Here is a 21135-nt window from a genome sequence, read left to right on the forward strand (position 1 = left end):
TCTTGCGGGAGCGGGAGTGCGCCTGCGACGGTTCGGTCCCCCCAACTGCCGCGGGCCCGGAGCTCCCACCTGCGGCGCTCCGCACCGCCCCCCCCCCCAGTTTACTGCGTTCCCCGCGCGTGATGCTGCCACGCTCCCACAACTATGGTGATCCAGCCCACCTGTAGCGTCCCGCCTTCCCCCTACTCCCACCACCTGCTGCGCTCCCCAGAGACGCTCCTACCCAGCTGCAGTGCTTTCCCCCTACCTGCCGCGCTTCCCCCTCTCGATGCTCCTCCCACCTTCCTGCACACCCTCCTAGGGTGCTTTCCCCTCCCCCACCAGGGATGCTCCGCCCACCTGCGGTGATTTCCCCACCCACCTGCGGTTCTTCTCCTTCCCTGTGAGGTGTTTCCGGCTCCTAACGCTCCTCCCACCTGCGATGCAACCCCCGCCAGTGGTGCTCCCCTGCAGGCCAAGCTCCCTCGCCCGCGTGGCTCCCTGAAAGCTGGCGCCCCCTGTCCCTCCTGCCCCGCCTACCCGCGCCCCTGAGCCCGCCCTTGGCCGCCCATTGGCGCGCGCTGCGCGGGCGGGGCCGGAGGTTCCAGTGGCGGCGGCGCGGGAGGGGCGCAGTGCCTGCTGAGCACCCTCCCGAGCGCGATCTCCGGCCTGCTCGCCATGGGCGACCACGACGTCTCCCCGAACCCCAAGGGCTCCTTCCGGAAGTTCCTGGAGCAACTCTCCGGGGCCGGCAAAGCCATAGGCGTGCTGACCAGCGGCGGGGATGCCCAAGGTGCGCCACCGCCCCCACGGGTCCCGGGCAGGAGGCGAAGGGAGGGGACTAGGGAGAAGGGATGTGGGGGTAACCGGGAGAAAGGATGGGGGTACCTGGGAGAAAGGGTGGGGGTACCGGGGAAAAGGGATGGGGAGCAAGGACCAGAGAGAAAGGATGAGGCTCCAGGGAGAAGAGATGAGGGAAGCAAAGAGAAGAGAGGAGGAGAGCGGATACCGGGGATAAGAGAAGGGTGGGGGAGAAGCCCCGCGCCCAGGAACCTCGGGGGTACCTTCCTGTGGCGGGAGCGGGTGCGGGCCGTGCAGCCTCAGAAGGAGTCACTGCGGAGTCGGGGGAGGGGGGGAGAGAGGGATATGGCAGTAGGATCCCTTACCAGGAAGGTCAATTTTCCACCTTCACGTTTATTTTTTAAATTTCAACTGGCTGCGGGGCCGCCTGGACCGCGCTCGGAGGTCATTTCTCTTCCGAGTCGTAGGATGAAGCCAGACTCCCCTCCAAAGCTTGGCTACAGCGCGGCCACTTCCGATGCCGCGGCTCCCTCCCCAGCTCCGTCACCCACTCCCCACCCCCAATGTCGTGGAAAAAACCTCTGGGTCCCTGTGACGCGTCTGCAGCCTCGCGACCCCCGCGCGGCGCGGGCGGTGTCCCCGCTGCTGTCCGGCGGGACGCTGCGGGGGACGCACGGGGGTCCCTGCCCGGGGTTGCCCGGCGGCCCCGCATCGCCTCGCGTTTCCGCTGGGAGATTTTAAAAACGGTTCTCCTCCGCTCTAATCTCTTGTCCCCTTCCGGCTCGTCACCAAACTGAACGCTGAAATGGGTCACTGGGCCCTCCCCGCCAGCCTCCCCTGGATGGGAAGGAACAGGAAGCGGGGATTCCGGGGCGTCACCAGTCCCGTAAGCGCGGACTCCAGCAGCCGCTCCCCACCCCCAAGCGTGGAAGCTGATTTCGGGGAGAAGGGGACCCAGGCTCGGTGCCCGCGGACACATGAAGAGATTATTTCAATGTAAAGCGAGGGTGACACAGACGTGCCCCGGGCCCCTAGCGCTGGGCGCACATGAGGGCGCAGGGGTTCCCGGACGCTGGTGTTTCCTGATCCCGGTAAATCCCTGGGTGGGGCGAGCCAACCGCTAGAAAGTAGCAGGGCTGTGCTCAGGCGGCTGCGTCCTCGGATCCTGAGGATCGCAGGCCGGAGACGCCTCTCGAGCTAGGTTTTGGTTTTTATTTTGCCTTCTTCCTCCTGTCCCGGATGAGTTGAAAGGCCCTGATGCCTCTTTTTCACCACACATGGTGCAGGGATGCTTAAGTGTTGGGCCCGGCGCCTTCGCCTGCCGCCCACACTGCCCGTGACCTTCCCTTCGCCCTTGAGCCGGGCGGGGCCTGGGGGGTGCGGCAGGTGGGGCGCTGAGGCTGCAGCCCCGCCCGCCGCGGGCGCGTACGTGATGCCTGGCCAGTCACCGCCCGTGCGCCCCGCGCCCTCGACCCTGGGCACCCCGCCTGCAGCGGGCAGTAGGCATGGGGGTCCCCGGCGCGGCGCGTGGGTCCCTTGGAAGCCCCTCCCTGTCCTATTGAAGGTGGCGCTCGCGACATCAGTCACTGTCGCAGGCCCACAAGCCTGCCTTTGCGTCAGCGCGAGGCAGGGATGGTCTAATTTGGGATTCTAGTAAAGTGGCCCCTGGTATAAACATTGAAGAGAGAAAATGTTGTGATATAAACAAGGCTGGGGTTGGGGAATTGGCAGAGTGAAATAGATGACATCACCCAAGTTACTTAAATGATGTGTCAGATGGGGTCTGGCAGGGTGGCGGTGTGGCTGAGAGAGGCTTCCCCGTCAAAGGGCTTCAAAAGCACGTGCCTCTGGAGAGGTGGGCTAGCCCAAATTAGGAAGCATCTTGAGTGACTCTTACCCCGGTCTTGGAAAGAGAATAAATTGTTGGCACAGGAAGAGGAACTGGTCTCTAAACCCTCCAGGCTTCAAGGTCAGAGTTTCAAGGTCATTTTAGAATTAAGGTGCTCTGTCTGTTGAAAAAAATATAGGTCATTCTTTTGAGTTCTTGTCCAAAAGTCTGCTCAACTACCTGGTAGCTGGTGCAAAGGCAACTGAGGTAATGATGCAATAGACAGAACCAGCATTTTTTCTGCTACTGATACTTACCTGCTACTTATCTCTGCAGCTTGTGAGCAGTTATGAATAATAGAGGTCAGTAAGTTCACACCTTTTCTTGTCAGTGGAAAAGATACTTTGAGAATCAAAATTATATGAGAACATGGCTTGGTCAGTGTATTGTCAGGTTAATTCGAGATCGCCTGATGCTCTGAACTGACATATCTGGGCGGTCCCTGGAGAGCCCACCATGGCTGGGCGTCTGGGCATTTTCCCTCAGGCAGAGCTGAGGCTGTAGTCTCCATTTCTTCTTGGACTTCATGCCAAGAGCCACCTCCTCTTTTGATCCTACCTGAGACCTGACTGAAAAATTGAATGCATTTCTTTCTAAGAAAGTTCACCTTAAGATGTGCACCCAGGGGCTGGTCTCCGCAGGCAGCAGCAGACTTACAGCCCCTTGGAGGAGGTTATTCCTAGAGATGCTGTCTGTTATACCCTTATTCTTTTACCATCTTATCTTGACTCTAAATGGTATCAGTGCTTGATTTTCCCTGAGATAAGAGAGTTTTGCTCACAACTAATAAAGACCAAGGAGAAGAATCACAAGTCTTAATTTCAGGATAGTTTTCTAATCAGATGTGAAATTATGGTAAAATTCCATGTTGAGATGACTATAGCTTCTAGTTATTGAGCTCACTTGATGCTCTAGGAGCTTTATGGTTCTTATCTCCAGGCCTGATTACCTGGCTCCAAGACACACACATCTTCATTTCAGAGGTGACAAGAGAGGCTCAAGGGGAGAAAAGTAACCTCATTAAGGTGGCAGGCTCATAGGTGGCCCATGGTAGGATTTAAATGAAGTTCTGTGAGGTCTCAACCCCAAACACTTTTCAGTAAGCCCTGCTTTTACGGTTGTAACAACTAATTAATACTCAGAGGAGCAAAGCCTGGTTTGCTCAAAATTATGCAGATGATTTTTTTTCATAACACCAGAATTTTATTTGGTAAGGCGGGTGGCATTTTCTTTCCATTTTGCAGATTAAAAAATCAAGAAGTATTTAAATAATTTGTCCCAAATCAAATATTTTTTTCTCAAATTAGAGGCAAAAAAAACTTTAAATTTTTAAAAAACTCAAGTGGAATTTAAGATTGTGCTTTACAAATTACATTGGAAAACAGGACCACTGTGTGAAATTCCTCATACTAAAAATACATAAACTATTTAATTGGTATAAAAATGCCTTAATGATTTCTTCACTAAGTTAATGAAGAGGTAAATTATAATCATCTAAAACAAATAGTGAACCTAAAATTTCAGATAGATATTTAAACATGAGACAATAGCTACCCTACTTACTAGTCAAAAGAAATGGAAGATATTACATAGATCATACAGATGATTTTCACAGAGGCTTTGATAACAGAAAACGCATTTGTACAGTAAGAGCATTGGGGTGGCTAAATTGATGTAACACCTGATACCAAAGTGATGAAATGCTTGTTTTCCAGTGGAATTTGTATAATATGATTATTGAACAAAATGAAAATCTCCCAGCTATATTCCTGAATCCCCCAGCCCTGGCCATTAAGGAAGACTATTTCTAAGACTAATTGTTTTTTTTCATTCTTTGGGTTGCTTCCACTGTCACAAGGAATGTCTGCAAGTTTAAATTGATTTTCACTTTAACTAAAAATAAGTTCCAGGTCAGTGGACAGACTTAACCATAACTAGGTACCCACCCCCAAGCAACACTATGTCACACGCCAAAAATGACTCATTGTCCTAGACACAAATTGAGGGCTTCTGGAGGGCCCGGTGCAGCTGAGAATGCAGAGAAATGGACCCAGAGGGTAGACTGAACAGGAAAGCTGAGTCCTTTTTGGCCTATGGCAAAGTAAGCATGAAGACATCGTTTGCAGAAAGCTCACATAGATGGAGTTTGTATAAGCCTTTCCACTAATAGGAAGAATTAGCCATAAAAAAGAATGAAATAATGCCATTTGCAGCAACATGGATGGACTTAGAGATTATCATACTAAGTACAGTAAGTCAGACAGAGAAAGACAAATATCATATGATATCACTCATATGTGGAATCTAATTTTTTTTTAAAAATGACATAAATGAACTTATTTGCAAAACAGAAACAGACTCAGATTTAGAAAAGAAACTTATGATGACCAAAGGGGAAACGTGGAGGCGGGGGGAGGGATAAATTAGGAGTTTGGGATTAACACACTACTATATATAAAATAAGCAACCGACAGGAACCTGCTGTATAGCACAGGGAACTCTACTCAATACTCTGTAATAACCTATATGGGAAAAATAATCTGAAAAAGAATGGATATATGTATATGTATAACTGATACACTTTTCTGTACACCTGAAACTAACACAACATTGTAAATCAACTATACTCCAATAAAATTTAAAAAAAAAAAAGAGTGACTAACATCGGGTGACCATTTGATTAGCAGTAGGCACTAATGCTTCCATGCAGTGGCTCATCTGTTTCACGCATGAGCAAGTGAGCTTTGAGATGAACTGGCCAGTACACGTGGCTGCAGTGAGAAGGGGTGGCCCAGGACATATGTCCATTCACCAGGGTGTGACCCAGCACAGTACAGGGCACTCGGCAGGTACCCAGATGTTTGCTGAATGTCTCCCTCCTGGGATCTCACGGAGTGTGGACCACTTCCTTCTGCAAAACGGTGGGCAACTAGATGTTCTGGCTGTCTTTTCTCATGAAGTCTTTTTTTTTAATATGCTTTTTAAAAATTAATTATTTTATTTATTATTTATTTTTGTTTGCATTGGGTCTTTGTTGCTGTGCATGGGCTTTCTCTAGTTGCAGCAAGCTGGAGCTACTCTTCATTACGGTGCGCGGGCTTCTCACTGCGGTAGCTTCTCTTGTTGTGGAGCACAGGCTCTAAGCGCGTGGGCTTCAATGGTTGTGGCGCTCAGGCTTTGTTGCTCCGCGGCATGTGGGATCTTCCCAGACCAGGGCTCGAACCCGTGTCCCCTGCATTGGCAGGTGGGAGGTGGGTTTTCCACTGTGCCACCAGGGAAGCCCTCTCATGGAGTCATTTTGACGAATTAAACCTTCACTAATCAAAAGCACTCTTTCTTTTTTTTTTTTGGTCCCGCCGAGTGGCTTGCGGGATCTCAGTTCCCCAACCAGGGATTGAACCTGGGCCAGGGCAGTGAAAGCCTGGAATCCTAACCACTAGGCCACCAGGGAACTCCCACACAAAAGCACTCTTTTATCTGCAGAGCTGTATCTGGGAACAACTAATGTCTCAAGATTAGAACTTAAAAACCATCCTCAGAAATGTGAAGTACTAGTCAACCAGACCTGGGTGCTGGTTGGTTCTCCCCTGGACACGTGTTTCTTGAACACAGCATCTGAGCCCTGCTTGGGTGGGTTCCTTCCATGCCCACCCAAAACTCTGAGGGCCTGAGAGCCCAGTAAGATGAGAAGAGTGGACATCTCACCTCACACAGCTCTGGGGCCCTTCCTGCCCTGGCTCTGAGCACTTATATTCTGTAATGGGATCTTTCCCACTGACAATGTAATCATTAATTTAGCAAAAATTATTGGGTCCAGGAGGCCATGCACTAGAATGCTAGTGTTCACCCCATGGGTACTGTGGAAAATCCATGCAATTGCACCCTTTTCTAGGAGTGCAAATACCGTTGTGTGACACACTTAGATGACCTTTAGAAACTGGACATTTTGTCATCTTTCCAAAAAAGCATGTTTTCCCCCTCGGTTCCCGAAAACTGAAAGCTTTGATACAGGACTCAAACCTTTTATCTGGGAGAATTGGGGCTGGTTGAACACGGATCTGATGGGGTGCCAGAAGCAGTTACAGTAGAAATATGGGGATAGGGTAGTGACATGTTACAGGCAGACATAAGGGCACAGATGTACACCCGCCATGATTGCAATCATGTTGGAAGGTGTCAACGTAAAGAACAGATGGCTTTATGTTAAGAAAATAGCTGAGTCACCTTTTCGAGTTATTCTTTGCGGCGAGCTCGGTACGGTGGTGTATTTTATTTGTGAGAAAGCATCTTCTGGGTCCCAGTTTCCTCCCACCCTCTCTTCCGCATGTCTCCACCACCACACACTTAGTGTGTTGGGAATCACAGCCGTGTGCTGTCAGGAGAAGAGGCAGCATCGTGTGTGGCCGAGCGGCGTCCTGAGCATGAAGGGACTTCCTTACAGGGTCTGGCTCTGCTCTCCAGTCCTGGTGGGACAGGGCCTGCGATTGTTGGTTTGCAACACAGAGTGGAATCATGCAATCCCTGTCTTCTCCCCCCTCTTTTTTTCTCCCTTTCCCCTTCCCCCCCCTTCCCCTTCCCCTAAGACAACCTTGAGTCTTAAGCAGGACCTGCTGGAGAGAAAAGACAGCACTACTCAGGCCCAGGGAGGCCCTGCTGCCCCCGAGGGCCCTTAGCCTCCTTCTGGGTGCAGACAGCTGCCCGAGGATCTGGCTGAGATGCAGACTCTGATTCTGTGCGTCCAGGGAAGGCCTGACAATCACACCCGCAGCGATGGGTCCCTGTGGTCGGCCGAGGACCCCGCTGGAGTCCTGGGTCCAGGTGGCGGTTCAGACCATCTGATGTTTCCTGTGATGGTTTTCTGGTAAGGATTCTGACGGGGAGATCAGCGAATGGAGGCCCCTTGCGTAAAGGTGCGAGCAAGTGGTCGAGCCAGGGTTCTTTTGATTACACGTGTTGAATGCTGGCCAGGGGGACCTCGAGCTGCTGTCCCTCCTTATTTTTTCAGCTCTGGTCGAATATTCTCAGGTTTTGGTTTCTTTCTGGTTAAATCGTCCCCCAGATGAGTGACAGCCTCCTCGGCCTGCCTTAGGCTGCCGGTGAGCCCCTTCTCCCAGGGACGGCCCCCCCCACCTGCCACGGGAGGGGGAAGGGGTGACCAGCAGGAAGTAGCCAGGAGCAGGCAGGGCTGGGAGAGAGCGGCTGGGCCAGCGTGGGGGCGGGGATGAGGCCAGGAGGGGCCACGGGGAGGACTTTGGATTTCCCTCGTGTGACCTGGAAGCCACCTGGGTGCCAGCTGCCTCTGATGAGGGCGGCTTTGTGGAGAGAGGAGGGGAGGGCTGGGGAGGGGGCCCCAGTGTCCTGAGGAGCCGGACTGGGCCGTGGAGGGTGAGTTGGGGGGCGGGCTGTGTCAGTGGAGCCCTCAGGCTGGAGCTGGTCCACGCAGCAGGAAGAAAGGCCGAGCGAGGAGCCCAGGTGGGGACAGGCAGGTTGGCAGAAGGACATTCTTGACACAATGTTCATACCGGTGAATAGTGGGACAACAGCGGAAACTCATCACAGGGAATGAGCTGCATTAGGATCCCAGATGGAATATGCATCGCTTCGCGCTGGTAGGTGTGGCAAGATAGACACACGTTGCTGGGGGTTAAAAGCAGGTTCAAGGTCAAGGGAAAGGGCAGAGACGAGGCTTACGTGTGACTGTGTAATTTTAAACTAGTCACCACGTTTGGAAATGTAACAGAGGCAGGTGAAATTAATTTAAGCCTCTGTTTTATTCAGTCCAGTGTTTCAACCCATTGTCAATACAAAGGTTATTAATAAGCTGTTTCACATTCTTTTTTCCATCTCGAGCCTTTGAAATCCAGCGTGCGTCTGCCCCAGTGCGTGTTGGTGTGGTCGGTGGGGATCCCAGTGGATGGGGGTCTAGCGGGAGGGGTGTGTGAGGCGCTCAGGTTCAGACGGTCCCTCCTGCGTGTTCATGTCACAGTCAGGGGCCACGCAGGGGACCTCTGGCAGCGGTCTGGTGCCCGCAGTGGCCCTGGGCCTGCCGTAGTCCTCCTTCCCAGACGTGCAGATGGCCACTTGGCCAGGCTCCGTCACCGTCTTCCATTCTCTCCCAAATGGCGCGTCTCAAGGTGGCTGCCGCCCCTCTGCACACCCCCATGGCAGCCCCCAGCCCTGCTCTGCTTTCCTTCTTTCTCCTCCGCCTCTGGGTGAAATGTGTGTGTTGTTTACCGGCTGCAACAAGCCCCACCAGGGCCACGACTTTCCCCTCTTTTGTCACTGCATCGCACGGCAGTGCCGGCAGAGAAAAGACACCCCATCCATGTGTCCTGGATGGACGGATGGATGAATAAATGAATGATTGAACCCGCTCAGAGATTTATGTCACTGACATCTAAGACAAGACTCAGTGATTTGGATGCTGCAGGATGATGAGAAACCCCCGGCTGGTAACTGATTCACAGGGGATCCAGCATCCCAACACTTTCTCCTGAGGACGTTTTTTCCCCTCCCACACCTGAATTATTAAACAAGGAAGCTTTATGGAGAACGTCAGTAGCAAGAGCAAGATAAGGTGCGCTTTAAATTTGTTTTCTGACCTATGCTAACATCCTTGCTTTGGTACAAAGGTGAAAATTCCATATAGTCAGGGAGAAACCAGTAAGAGGATTAAGCACCAGGTCTTATTTTTCAAAAGGGAATTTAAATATTGAAATTAGTCAGGGAGTGGTTATGAGCACTGAGAAATATGCAGGGGAAACAGCTCAACGCGGTCATAAAGGGCTAAGTAAGGTTTATTAGACTCTTCAGACCACATAGGAAGTAAAACAAAACCCCAGTTATTTTATTAGAATCAACACAGTCCTCGTTTCTTACAAATTACTTGAAGTTTAAATTTTATCAGAGGGACTTCCCTGGTGGCGCAGTGATTAAGAATCCGTCTGCGAGGACAGGAATAAAGACACAGACATAGAGAATGGACTTGAGGACACGGGGAGGGGGAAGGGTAAGCTGGGACAAAGTGAGAGAGTGGCATGGACATATACATACTACCAAATGGAGAATAGATAGCTAGTGGGAAGCGGCTGCATAGCACAGGGAGATCAGCTTAGTGCTCTGTGACCACCTAGAGGGCTGGGATAAGGAGTGTGGGAGGGAGACACAAGAGGGAGGGGATACGGGGATATACATATGCATATAGCTGATTCATTTTGTTATACAGCAGAAACTAACAGAACACTGTAAAGCAATTATACTCCAAAAAAGATGTTACAAAAAAAAAAAAAGAATCCTCCTGCCAGTGCAGGGACACGGGTTCGAGCCCTGGTCTGGGAAGATCCCACATGCCGCGGAGCAACTAAGCCCGTGTGCCACAACTACTGAGCCTGCACTCTCGCGCCCGTGAGCCACAACTACTGAAGCCCGTGCTCCACAACAAGAGAAGCCACTACAATGAGAAGCCCGCGCACCGCAACGAGAAGTAGCCCCCGCTCACCGCAACTAGGGAAAGCCCGCGTGCAGCAATGAAGACCCAACACAGCCATAAATAAATAAACGAATGAATGAATGAATGAATGTTACCAGAACAGAATCTCAGGAAACCTTTGGGTCCACGGCCTCCCTGACTTCAAGGAAGAAGTTATCTTAATGACTATCTTACGCGCATGATGCTTTAGTAAAAACCTATTTGAGAATATGTCACATCAAGAAAACAGTATAAGTCTCTTCTTTCTAGCGCACCTAAAGTAATTTTCTCACATTTTCCACTTAGCTGCTCCCTGGTTCTTTCAAGATTTGTTTATTTTTGGTTCCCGTAGCAAGTCTGCACATTCCCTGAGGATGAAGGTTTTAATTTTTGCAAGTGATGAAGAGGTTACTTTCCAAATACTAAGATTCTTTCTTGGTGGCAGGATGATGGTTTCCCATGGAAACAGTTATGGAAGTTGTTTGAACTCCCGAGCCTGGCTGCCAAAACAAAACCAAAAACAAAAGGAAGGAACCCAACTATGTCTGAACGTTTATTGAAAACAGCAGCTGGAGTGCCCTGTGCTCTCTGTGGACGGTCCAGGACATGACAGCATCCAACAGAACCCGAAAACCGGCATTCTCACACAGGAGGCCCTCAGACCCCAAATCATATGTCTGAATCCCAGTAGCATGTGTCAAAGAGGCTGTCGGTGAAAACTGGGCCTTTCCTGTGTTCTTGGTTTCTGTCCTCTGGACCCTTCCTTGAAGGCACCCACCTGTGGGCCCAGCACCATATAGCAGCTCTGTCCTGTTCTTCCCAAATTCAAGTGGAGAGCCGGCCCCTCCCCAAACAATTACACAAGAACTGGGGCCCCATGGGCATTTTTTTCTCCAAGTTTCCTTCCTACTAGAGGGAATTATAATGGCTTTTAAGTTAAAATAAAAGGAAGAGTAGGGTTTACCCTCCAGCTTTGCCTTTTACGAGTTTTGTTCCCTTCGCTGTTAATTTATCCACTTAGAGCCTGACTTCCTCATCTCCCAGGAGGACCCAGGCCCCGCAGGCTTTCTGGAAGCCTCAGCTCAGGTGCTCAGAGCACTCAGCCCTGGTTACCACTGAGAAGAGCTCCTCTCAGGCCCCAATCAGAAGGCGGCTAGCTGCGGGCTGCTCAGGGAAAGGCAGCAGGTGTAGCCAAGTTACCTTAACGACCCTGGAATAAAAGCCGACCCTGGAATAAAAGCCTTGGGGGGTTGGCCCTGAGGCTCAGACGCGCGGAGCCTCCTCTCCTGGAAACTTGGGAGAAATGCGGTGCTCGGGACCCTCCCTGACCTGGGACACCTCCCCACCCCCAGGCCTGCTGCAGGCTGAGGGGGAACCAGTCCCGAGGGGACGGGCTGCTTTCCCAGGTGAGTCCAGGTCAACCCCATGGGGCAGGGGACGAGTTCAGGCCCCAGGCCTGCTGTGAAGGTCGTCGGAACTTTCAGGCAGGGGTCACCCTGGGCATGTTTTTCTTCTACACGGGGCCCTCTGGGGTCACCTCTGGATTGTGTCCCACTTGTCGTTCCTTCTGCCATTTATTCACGCCTTTATGAAAGCCTGCCTCCCCGACCCGCCAGAAATGAGGTCTTCAGAAGCACGTGGGGGAGGGCGGGGGCCAGGGAGTCGGTGTTAACCGTGCGCTTGCGTCCTGGTGATGGAGGGTTGGGAGGGTTCCAGCGTTTGGAGGTCAGTCTCTCGATTCGAGGGCCACAGAATAAAGTTCTAGAATCGCGGGGTCTGTGGGAAGGGGCCGAGAGGAGCTCATTTATCCTTTCGCTTAAGGCCTGAGAGCTGAGGCTGCCTGCCATGAGATGCAGGTGTGTCACCCAGGTGGGAGCAGTGAAGGCCGGCGAGGAAAGGCCGGTGGGGAAGCCTTCCTGGAGGTGCAGGAGCCCCGTCCCTCCTGGAGGTAGAGAGAGGGCCGCTCCGGGACGTGGTGGCAGTTCTGGGGGAGCTGCAGTCCTGACGTGTAGACGGGGCATCCTGGTGGGACTGAGCAGGTAGGAAGAGCCTGAGGGGCTGGAGATCTCACCTGAAGAGCTTGGTTTTACGAGCACAGGCCCTGGGGAATCCAGGGAGGAAGGAACCTGGGCGTTTTTGAGTTTGAGAAAGAGAACGCTGATGCTAACATAGAAAACATCTCAAAAAAGTGTGTGAGATTACAGCTGGCACAAGGAGAGTGCGCCCACAGGGTGTATGCACTGGGCTCCAAAGGGGCGGGCATGGGAAAGCAAGACACGGCCTCATCTGTGTGTGTGTGTGTGTTTGTTTGTTTGCGGTACGCAGGCCTCTCACTGTTGTGGCCTCTCCCGTTGCGGAGCACAGGCTCCGGACGCGCAGGCTCAGCGGCCATGGCTCACGGGCCCAGCCGCTCCGCGGCACGTGGGATCTTCCCGGACCGGGTTCACGAACCCGAGTCCCCTGCATCGGCAGGCGGACTCGCAACCACTGCGCCACCAGGGAAGCCCTGTGTTTGTTTTTTTAACCGTGTTTTTCAGAGTTTTAGATTTTAGAGCAAAACTGAGGGGAAGGGCCAGAGTTTCCCCTCTATCTTCTGCCCCCACCCATGCAGGCCCGCCCCCCCCCATCAACATCCTCACCAGATGGTGCATTTGTTATAACTGACGGCCCTACATGGACACGTCATCCTCACCCAGAGTCCATAGTTGATATTTTAGGGTTCACTCTTGGTGTTGCCCATTCTGTGGGTTTGGACAAATGTATAACGAGGTGTATCCATGATTATAATGTCATACAGAGTAGTTTCACTTGCACGAAAGATCCTCTGTGCTCCACCTCTTCGTCCCCCTCCCCCAACAGCCATTGATTTTTTTTTTTTTTTACTGTCTCCACAGCTTTGCCTTGTCTGACGTACGTAATTGTTTTTAATAAGAATATATTTATAAATTACTTGTATAATAACAGAAGAGGAAAAGCTGCTTTACTCATTCTGGCCATAACGTGAATAATGTTAGAGGGAGATGGTGTATTCAGGGGAAATCTGGGGGGGCAATAAATGTCAGTTTAATGGGCAGGAGCTGTGGAGGGTATCAGGAGTCTCCAGCCTGTGCAACAGTGAAAAGTTTTGCTGATCCAAGTGAGAGAATACAGGAAAAGGAGGAGAAAATGATGCAGGTGAAATGATTTATTGCATCCTGAAATGCTGAGTTTGAGGGTATGAGAGACAGCCACCAATGAATCGGTCGTCATTAAAATCCTTCGTGTGGGCTTCCCTGGTGGCGCAGTGGTTGAGAATCCGCCTGCCGATGCAGGGGACACGGGTTCGTGCCCCGGTCCGGGAAGATCCCACATGCCGCGGAGCAGCTGGGCCCGTGAGCCATGGCCACTGAGCCTGTGTGTCCGGAGCCTGTGCTCTGCAACGGGAGAGGCCACAACAGTGAGAGGCCCGCGTACCACAAAAAAAAAAAAAAAAAAAAAAAATCCTTGGTGTAATAATCAAGTTTGAACATGAAGTTGTGAGACTACCAAATACATAATGTCTACGTGTGCACAGATGTTAGATTACACTTTTTTTTTTTTTTTTTTTTTGTGGTATGCAGGCCTCTCACTGTTGTGGCCTCTCCCATTGCGGAGCACAGGCTCCGGACGCACAGGCCTAGCGGCCATAGCTCACGGGCTTAGTTGCTCCGCGGCATGTGGGATCTTCCCGGACCAGATTACACTTAACATGGATTTATTTCCAGTTTTTCCGGCTCCGTGAACATGGTAGCCTTGCAAAATTGTCACCTTTCAGAGGCAACAATCTCATTCCAGATTTCCAGACCTGGCTCAATGTAATTTGAAAATTTGTAACCATCTTCCGAGCAGGTTTACCATCCAAATACATACAAATTTAATCTCCTTGTCTGTGGAGTATATTCCCTGGGACCCAAGGTGCCTTCATTTGTTTATTTACTTACCAGAATTACCACTTACTGTATGGTCCACGTTCTCCAACACCTTTAGTCCTGATGTTTGTTCCCCAAATTTAAATGTACGAAGGAGGCTGATTGGAACTATTGAGGGCCCAGGAGCAGTTAGGCTGGATGCCCAGGTGCTGCATATTCTGAGGCTCAGGGCTACATCTCTAATGAGAGGAACGCTCCTCCCTTCTCACTGCTCTCCTGATTGCCTTGCTCATCAGCTGATAGGATGATACAGGGTTTTACAGAGGTGAAATCCTGACCTATTCACGTAGGTCTAGACTATGGTCCATCGCACAGTTGGCTGCCCCAAAACGGGGCTTCAGTGGAAAGCAAAATGAGGTGTAGCAGTTTTATACAAGAATACATTGCACTTTTAGTTTCCTTCAAGGCCCTCTGGGGAAGTGTGGAAAATGGCCTAGATTTATCTTGATTAGGTATTATTTATAGTATACTGGTTTAATTTGATCTTTCTTTTAATAAACTTGCATGATTTATATTTAAGGCCACTGACTAAATTGTTTTCTTTTACACTAGTAGCTGGTAATAATTTTTCATCTCCTCCCCAGACCAATGGCCTTTTCAGGCCTATTTTCTTTGAATTTGGCTACCTATAAACAAACATCTCTCCTCTGTGTTGTTTTGCAATTGGATGGAATCAACCTGTGAATTCACACCAAATTGAGGTCGCTCATATTCCAAGTGTGTTTACAGTGATGTTCTAAACGAACAGTGCACCAGGCTCCGTTCATCTGTGGACTAGGCCACAACATGCTGGTCCCTGCCTTGTACTTTTTTCTCTTCCTCCCTGCACTAATCCTGGAGGTTTGTGTTGTGACCACTTTTCATAGGAGGGGCCGTCCGAGAGGTTACACGGTTTTCCCACCATCACAGCTAATTAAATGGCATCACTAGATTTTCCCCCAACTCCTCAATAACTACTGTCCCTATTCCTTTGCAGGTATGAACGCTGCTGTCCGAGCTGTCGTGCGCATGGGAATATACGTGGGGGCCAAAGTGTACTTTATCTACGAGGTCAGTGTCACGTCCCCTTCCCGCTTTCTCTGGCTCTTAGGAATCGCTGCCTCATACTCACTGGGGGCCTCGGGCCTGCCTGGGTCTGCTGACTGCAGGCGAGAGGCAGCAGGTGACGGACACACTTGGGTACCAATCGAGGAGCCCAGGTACCAGGAGAGGTTACAATCCCCGGTCTAGATGCACGTCTGTGAGATTTGTATTAGGGAGCAAGGGGAGAAAGGTGATGAAACGGGGCTCAAAATGCCATTTTGATATCCACCTAGTGTTCTTGTAGGATTAATGATATCAAACTGGTTGTATTTATTTGTAGTTCTCATTCCTTATAGAATTGATATAGTCACTAAAAATGGGGGCTGAATTTGAATAAAGATTAATCTGAATGCGGGGAAGAGCGGCCACTTTGGGCTTTTCATCATTAATGTAAAACCCAGACCATCTCCCTAGTATCTCTTTACGCCTTAACTTCAAAATGAAGCATCTGAAAGCAAACAGATGGCCCATTATCTCCTGCTTTTGAGGGCCTGGCAGCTTAGAAGTAAGTTGTGTTTGGAGGGAAGGCACCCATACAGCTTGGACCACATGATTTATTTCAAAAACTATTAGAAAAAATAACATATTTAGTTTTTAAATTTATAAAACAGAATAAAGCTTAAAAAATGGAAATAAGAGAATGGTTTTTTTAATTGCTTAATTCTTCCAAAATCACTGTTAGTGTTTTATTCTGATTCTTCCCAGTGTAATACATGTGAAATACTGGAAGGAAATATATACATTATTAGCACCATAGCAAATGTATTTTGTATACTGTGTTTTTTACCTGCCAGTATGTTATGACAATTTTGTATGTGTTAACGTACATTCACATTCCACAACTATCGCGTAAATGTCTGTAAAATTCCATCAACCTGATGCCTCATCATTTACCTGACCCCTCAGCTACGTGATCCTTGCATTCCTATGCCACCGGAAATATTTAGGTCACTGCCCATTTCTCAACTATCCTAACACAGCAAGCTCTAGATTAATATTTGAAGCTGTTCTATGCTTTGTATCGTCGCTGTGATCCCAGGATACGGCATCCGCCGAGTTAAAAGGCGGGGGGTCGTCCTAACGGGTCTCGGTGTGTCTCACCAAAGTGATTTCTTTGTTCCATCCCAGGCCAGGCACACCGGTGGCACCAACCCTGCCAGTTCTGTGTGTGAGGCCCACCTTGCTGAGAGCTGGCCGGGGCTCCAGAGTCTGTTTACTGAGTCATTTTCTCTACTTGAGAAGTAGCTGCTCACAGATTTTGCTCGTTGGTCCGAATGACCATGTGTTTATCGTTTACGGGAAAGATGGTTTTTCCTGGGCTTAGGTTTGCTTTTTTAACATTTTATTTATTTACTTATTATTATTCAAACAGAAAGTCACAAAAATTATAATCATCCTCATCAGTTCACTCAGTCCCATGTAATTAACAATTTTTTTATCTTGATCTTTTGTTAGCACTTTTATGAATTCATCAGTTTTGCATTAGAGTTCTGAAAATGCTTATTCATTCAGTTCAGCGGTATAGTCAGTTACCAGAAACCTGTACTTGTCAGAGTCTTTTCCATGAATTCCTTGAAGAAAAACCCTTTTATAGGAACATTTTTGCAAAAGCATCAGAGTACACCCAGAACTGTCTGTAAATGACAAAAGACTTAAAACTGACCACGGTTAAAGATTTGATGAAAGTTCATAATAATGCAATTGACAAGGAAATTTAGTTTTCTGAGATATACATTTTAAAGCAATAACTAGTTATGACATAATAACATTATACCAGAACATATAAGATTTTTAGAAATTTCATATGTCTGAAACATTTATATTAACATATTTCCATAGAAATAACCCAAAGAAAGTTTAGTATTAGTTGTTGTTCGTTTGTTTGTTTTATACTGCAGTTTCTTATCAATCCTCAATTTTATACACATCAGTGTATACATGTCAATCCCAATCACCCAATTCAGCACACCACCACCACCACCCCACCGCGGTTTTCCCTGCTTGGTGTCCATACGTTTGTTCTCTACATCTGTGTCCCAACTTCTGCCCTGCAAACCGGTTCATTTGTACCATTTTTCTAGGTTCCACGTACATGCGTTAATATACGATATTTGTTTTTCTCTTTCTGACTTCACTCTGTATGACAGTCTCTAGATACATCCACGTCTCAACAAATGACTCAATTTCATTCCTTTTTATGGCTGAGTAATATTGCATTGTATATATGTACCACATCTTCTTTATCCATTCATCTGTCGATGGGCATTTAGGTTGCTTCCATGACCTGGCTATTGTAAATAGTGCTGCAATGAACATTGGGGTGCATGTGTCTTTTTGAATTACGGTTTTCTCTGGGTATATGCCCAGTAGTGGGATTGTTGGATCATATGGTAATTCTATTTTTAGTTTTTTAAGGAAACTCCATACTGTTCTCCATAGTGGCTGTATCAATTTACATTCCCACCAACAGTGCAAGAGGGTTCCCTTTTCTCCACACCCTCTCCAGCATTTGTTGTTTGTAGATTTTCTGATGATGCCCATTCTAACTGGTGTGAGGAGAGACCTCATTGTACTCTTGATTTGCGTTTCTCTAACAATTAGTGATGTTGAGCAGCTTTTCATGTGTTTCTTGGCCATCTGTATGTCTTCTTTGGAGAAATGTCTATTTAGGTCTCCTGCCCATTTTTGGATTGGGTTGTTTGTTTCTTTAATATTGAGCTGCGTGAGCTGTTTATATATTTTGGAGATTAATCCTTTGTCCGTTGACTTGTTTGCAAATATTTTCTCCCATTCTGAGTGTTGTCTTTTGGTCTTGTTTATGGTTTCCTTTGCCGTGCAAAAGCTTTGAAGTTTCATTAGGTCCCATTAGTTTACTTTTGTTTTTATTTCCATTACTCTAGGAGGTGGATCAGAAAAGATCTTGCTGCAATTTATGTCAAAGAATGTTCTTCCTATGTTTTCCTCTAAGAGTTTTATAGTGTCCATTCTTACAATTAGGTCTCTAACCCATTTTGAGTTTACTTTTGTGTATGGTGTTATGGAGTGTTCTAATTTCATTCTTTTTACATGTAGCTGTCCAGTTTTCCCAGCACCGCTTATTGAAGAGACTGTCTTTTCTCCTTTGTATATCTTTGCCTCCTTTGTCATAGATTAGTTGACCATAGGTGTGTGGGTTTATCTTTGGGCTTTCTATCTTGTCCTGTTGATCTATGTTTCTGTTTTTGTGCCAGTACCATATTGTGTTGATTACTGTCACTTTGTAGTGTAGTCTGAAGTCAGGGAGTCTGATTCCTCCAGCTCCGTTTTTTTTCCCACAAGACTGCTTTGGCTGTTTGGGGTCTTTTGTGTTTCCATACAAATTTTAAGATGATTTGTTCTAGTTCTGTAAAAACTGCCATTGGTAATTGATAGGGGTTGCATTGAATCTGTAGATTGCTTTGGGTAGTATAGTCATTTTCACAGTATTGATTTTTCCAATCCAGGAACATGATATATCTCTCCATCTGTTTGTATCATCTTTAATTTCTTTCATCAGTGTTGTATAGTTTTCTGCATACAAGTCTTTTCTTTCCCTAGGTAGGTTTATTCCTAGATATTTTATTCTTTTTGTTGCAATGGTAAATGGGAGAGTTTCCATAATTTCTGTTTCATATTTTTCATCATTAATGTGTAGGAATGCAAAGGATTGCTGTGCATTAATTTTGTATCCTGTAACTACCAAATTCATTGATTAGCTCTAGTAGTTTTCTGGTGGCATTTTGGGGATTCTCTATGTATAGTATCATGTCTTCTGCAAACAGTGACAGTTTTACTTCTTCTTTTCCAATTTGTATTCCTTTTATTTCTTTATCTTCTCTGATTGCCGTGGCTAGGGCTTCTAAAACTATGTTGAATAATAGTGGTGAGAGTGGACATCCTTGTCTCGTTCCTGATCTTAGAGGAAATGGTTTCAGTTTTTCACCACTGAGAATGGTGTTTGCTGTGGGTTTGTCATATATGGCCTTAATTATGTTGAGGTAGGTTCCCTCTGTGCCCACTATCTGGAGAGTTTTTATCATAAATGGGTGTTGAATTTTGTCAAAAGCTTTTTCTGAATCTGTTGAGATGATCATATGGTTTTTATTCTTCAATTTGTTAATACGGTGTATCACATTGATTTGCGTATACTGAAGAATCCTTGCATCCCTGGGTTAAATCCCACTTGATCACGGTGTATGATCCTTTTAATGTGCTGTTGGTTTCTGTTTGCTAGTATTTTGTTGAGGATTTTTGCATCTATATTCATCAGTTATATTGGTCTGTAATTTTCTTTTTTTGTAGTATCTTTGTCTGGTTTTGGTATAAGGGTAATGGTGGCCTCAGAGAATGAGTTTGGGAGTGTTCCTTCCTCTGCAGTTTCTTGGAAGAGTTTGAGAAGGATGGGTGTTAGCTCCTCTCTAAATGTTTGATAAAAGTCACCTGTGAAGCCATCTGATCCTGGACTTTTGTTTGTTGGAAGATTTTAAATCACAGTTCCAATTTCATTACTTATGATTGGTCTGTTCATATTTTCTGTTTCTTCCTGGTTCAGTCTTGGAAGGTTATACCTTTGTAAGAATTTGTCCATTTCTTCCAGGTTGTCCGTTTTATTGGCGTAGAGTTGCTTGTAGTAGTCTCTTAGGATGCTTTGTATTTCTTCAGTGTCTGTTGTAACTTCTCCTTTCTCATTTCTAATTTTATTGATTTGATTCCTCTCCCTCTTTTTCTTGATTAGTCTGGCTAATGGTTTATCAATTTTGTTTATCTTCTCAAAGAACCAGCTTTTAGTTTTATTGATCTTTGCTATTGTTTTCTTTGTTTCTATTTCATTTATTTCTGCTCTGATCTTTATGATTTCTTTCCTTCTACAAACATGGGTTTTGTTTGTGTTCTTCTTTCTCTAGTTATTTTAGGTGTAAGGTTAGATGGTTTATTTGAGATTTTTCTTGTTTCTTGAGGTAGGCTTGTATAGCTATAAACTTCCTTCTTAGAACTGCTTTTGCTGCATCCCGTAGGTTTTAGATAGTGTGTTTTCAATGTCATTTGTCTCTAGGTATGTTTTGATTTCCTCTTTGATTTCTTCAGTGATCTCTTGGATATTTAGTAACGTATTATTTAGCCTCCATGTGTTTGTGTTTTTTACGGTTTTTCCCCTGCATTTGATTTCTAATCTCATAGCATTGTGGTCAGAAAAGAAGCTTGATGTGATTTCAATTTTCTTAAATTTACCGAGGCCTGATTTGTGACCTGCGATGTGATCTATCCTGGAGAATGTTCCATGTACACTTGAGAAGAAAGTGTAATCTGCTGTTTTTGATGGAATGTCATATAAATATCAATTAAGTCTATCTGGTCTATTGTGTCATTTAAAGCTTCTGTTTCCTTGTTTTCATTTTGGATGATCTGTCCATTGGTGTAAGTGAAGTGTGAAAGTCTCCCACTATTACTCTGTTACTGTTGATTTCCTCTTTTATAGCTTTTAGCAGTAGCCTTATGTATTGAGGTGCTCCTATGTTGGGTGCATATATATTTATAATTGTTATATCTTCTTCTTGGATTGATCCCCTGATCATTATGTAGTGTCCTTCCTTGTCTCTTGTAACATTCTTTATTTTAAAGTCTATTTTATCTGATATGAGTATTGTTACTCCAGCTTTCTTTTGATTTCTATTTGCATGGAATATCTTTTTCCATCTCCTCACTTTCAGTCTGCATGTGTCCCTAGGTCTGAAGTGGGTCTCTTGTAGACAGCATATATATGTGTCTTATTTTTGTATCCATTCAGCAAGACTGTGTCTTTTGTTTAGAGCATTAATCCATTCACGTTTAAGGTAATTATAGATATGTATGTTCCTATGACCATTTTTTAAATTGCTTTGGGTTTGTTTTTGTAGATCGTTTTCTTCTCTTGTGTTTCCCACTTAGAGAAGTTCCTTTAGCATTTGTTGTAG

At 47.0% G+C, this 21135-nt stretch overlaps 1 protein-coding gene across 1 annotated transcript in view; it reads left to right on the top strand.

Moving 5' to 3' along the window:
• Positions 1 to 382: 382 nt before the first annotated feature.
• PFKP (phosphofructokinase, platelet) overlaps positions 383 to 21135 on the top strand; it is a 79870-nt gene continuing 59117 nt past the window's right edge. The window contains exons 1-2 of the mRNA XM_059056919.2: positions 383 to 772; positions 15060 to 15133. Of these exons, the coding sequence (XP_058912902.1) occupies positions 658 to 772; positions 15060 to 15133 (189 nt within the window). The 5' untranslated portion in view covers positions 383 to 657. The remainder of the gene's footprint in view (positions 773 to 15059; positions 15134 to 21135) is intronic.

The sequence above is a fragment of the Kogia breviceps genome, chromosome 3 (assembly GCF_026419965.1).
Source record: "Kogia breviceps isolate mKogBre1 chromosome 3, mKogBre1 haplotype 1, whole genome shotgun sequence".
Taxonomy (NCBI): Eukaryota; Metazoa; Chordata; class Mammalia; order Artiodactyla; family Physeteridae; genus Kogia; species Kogia breviceps.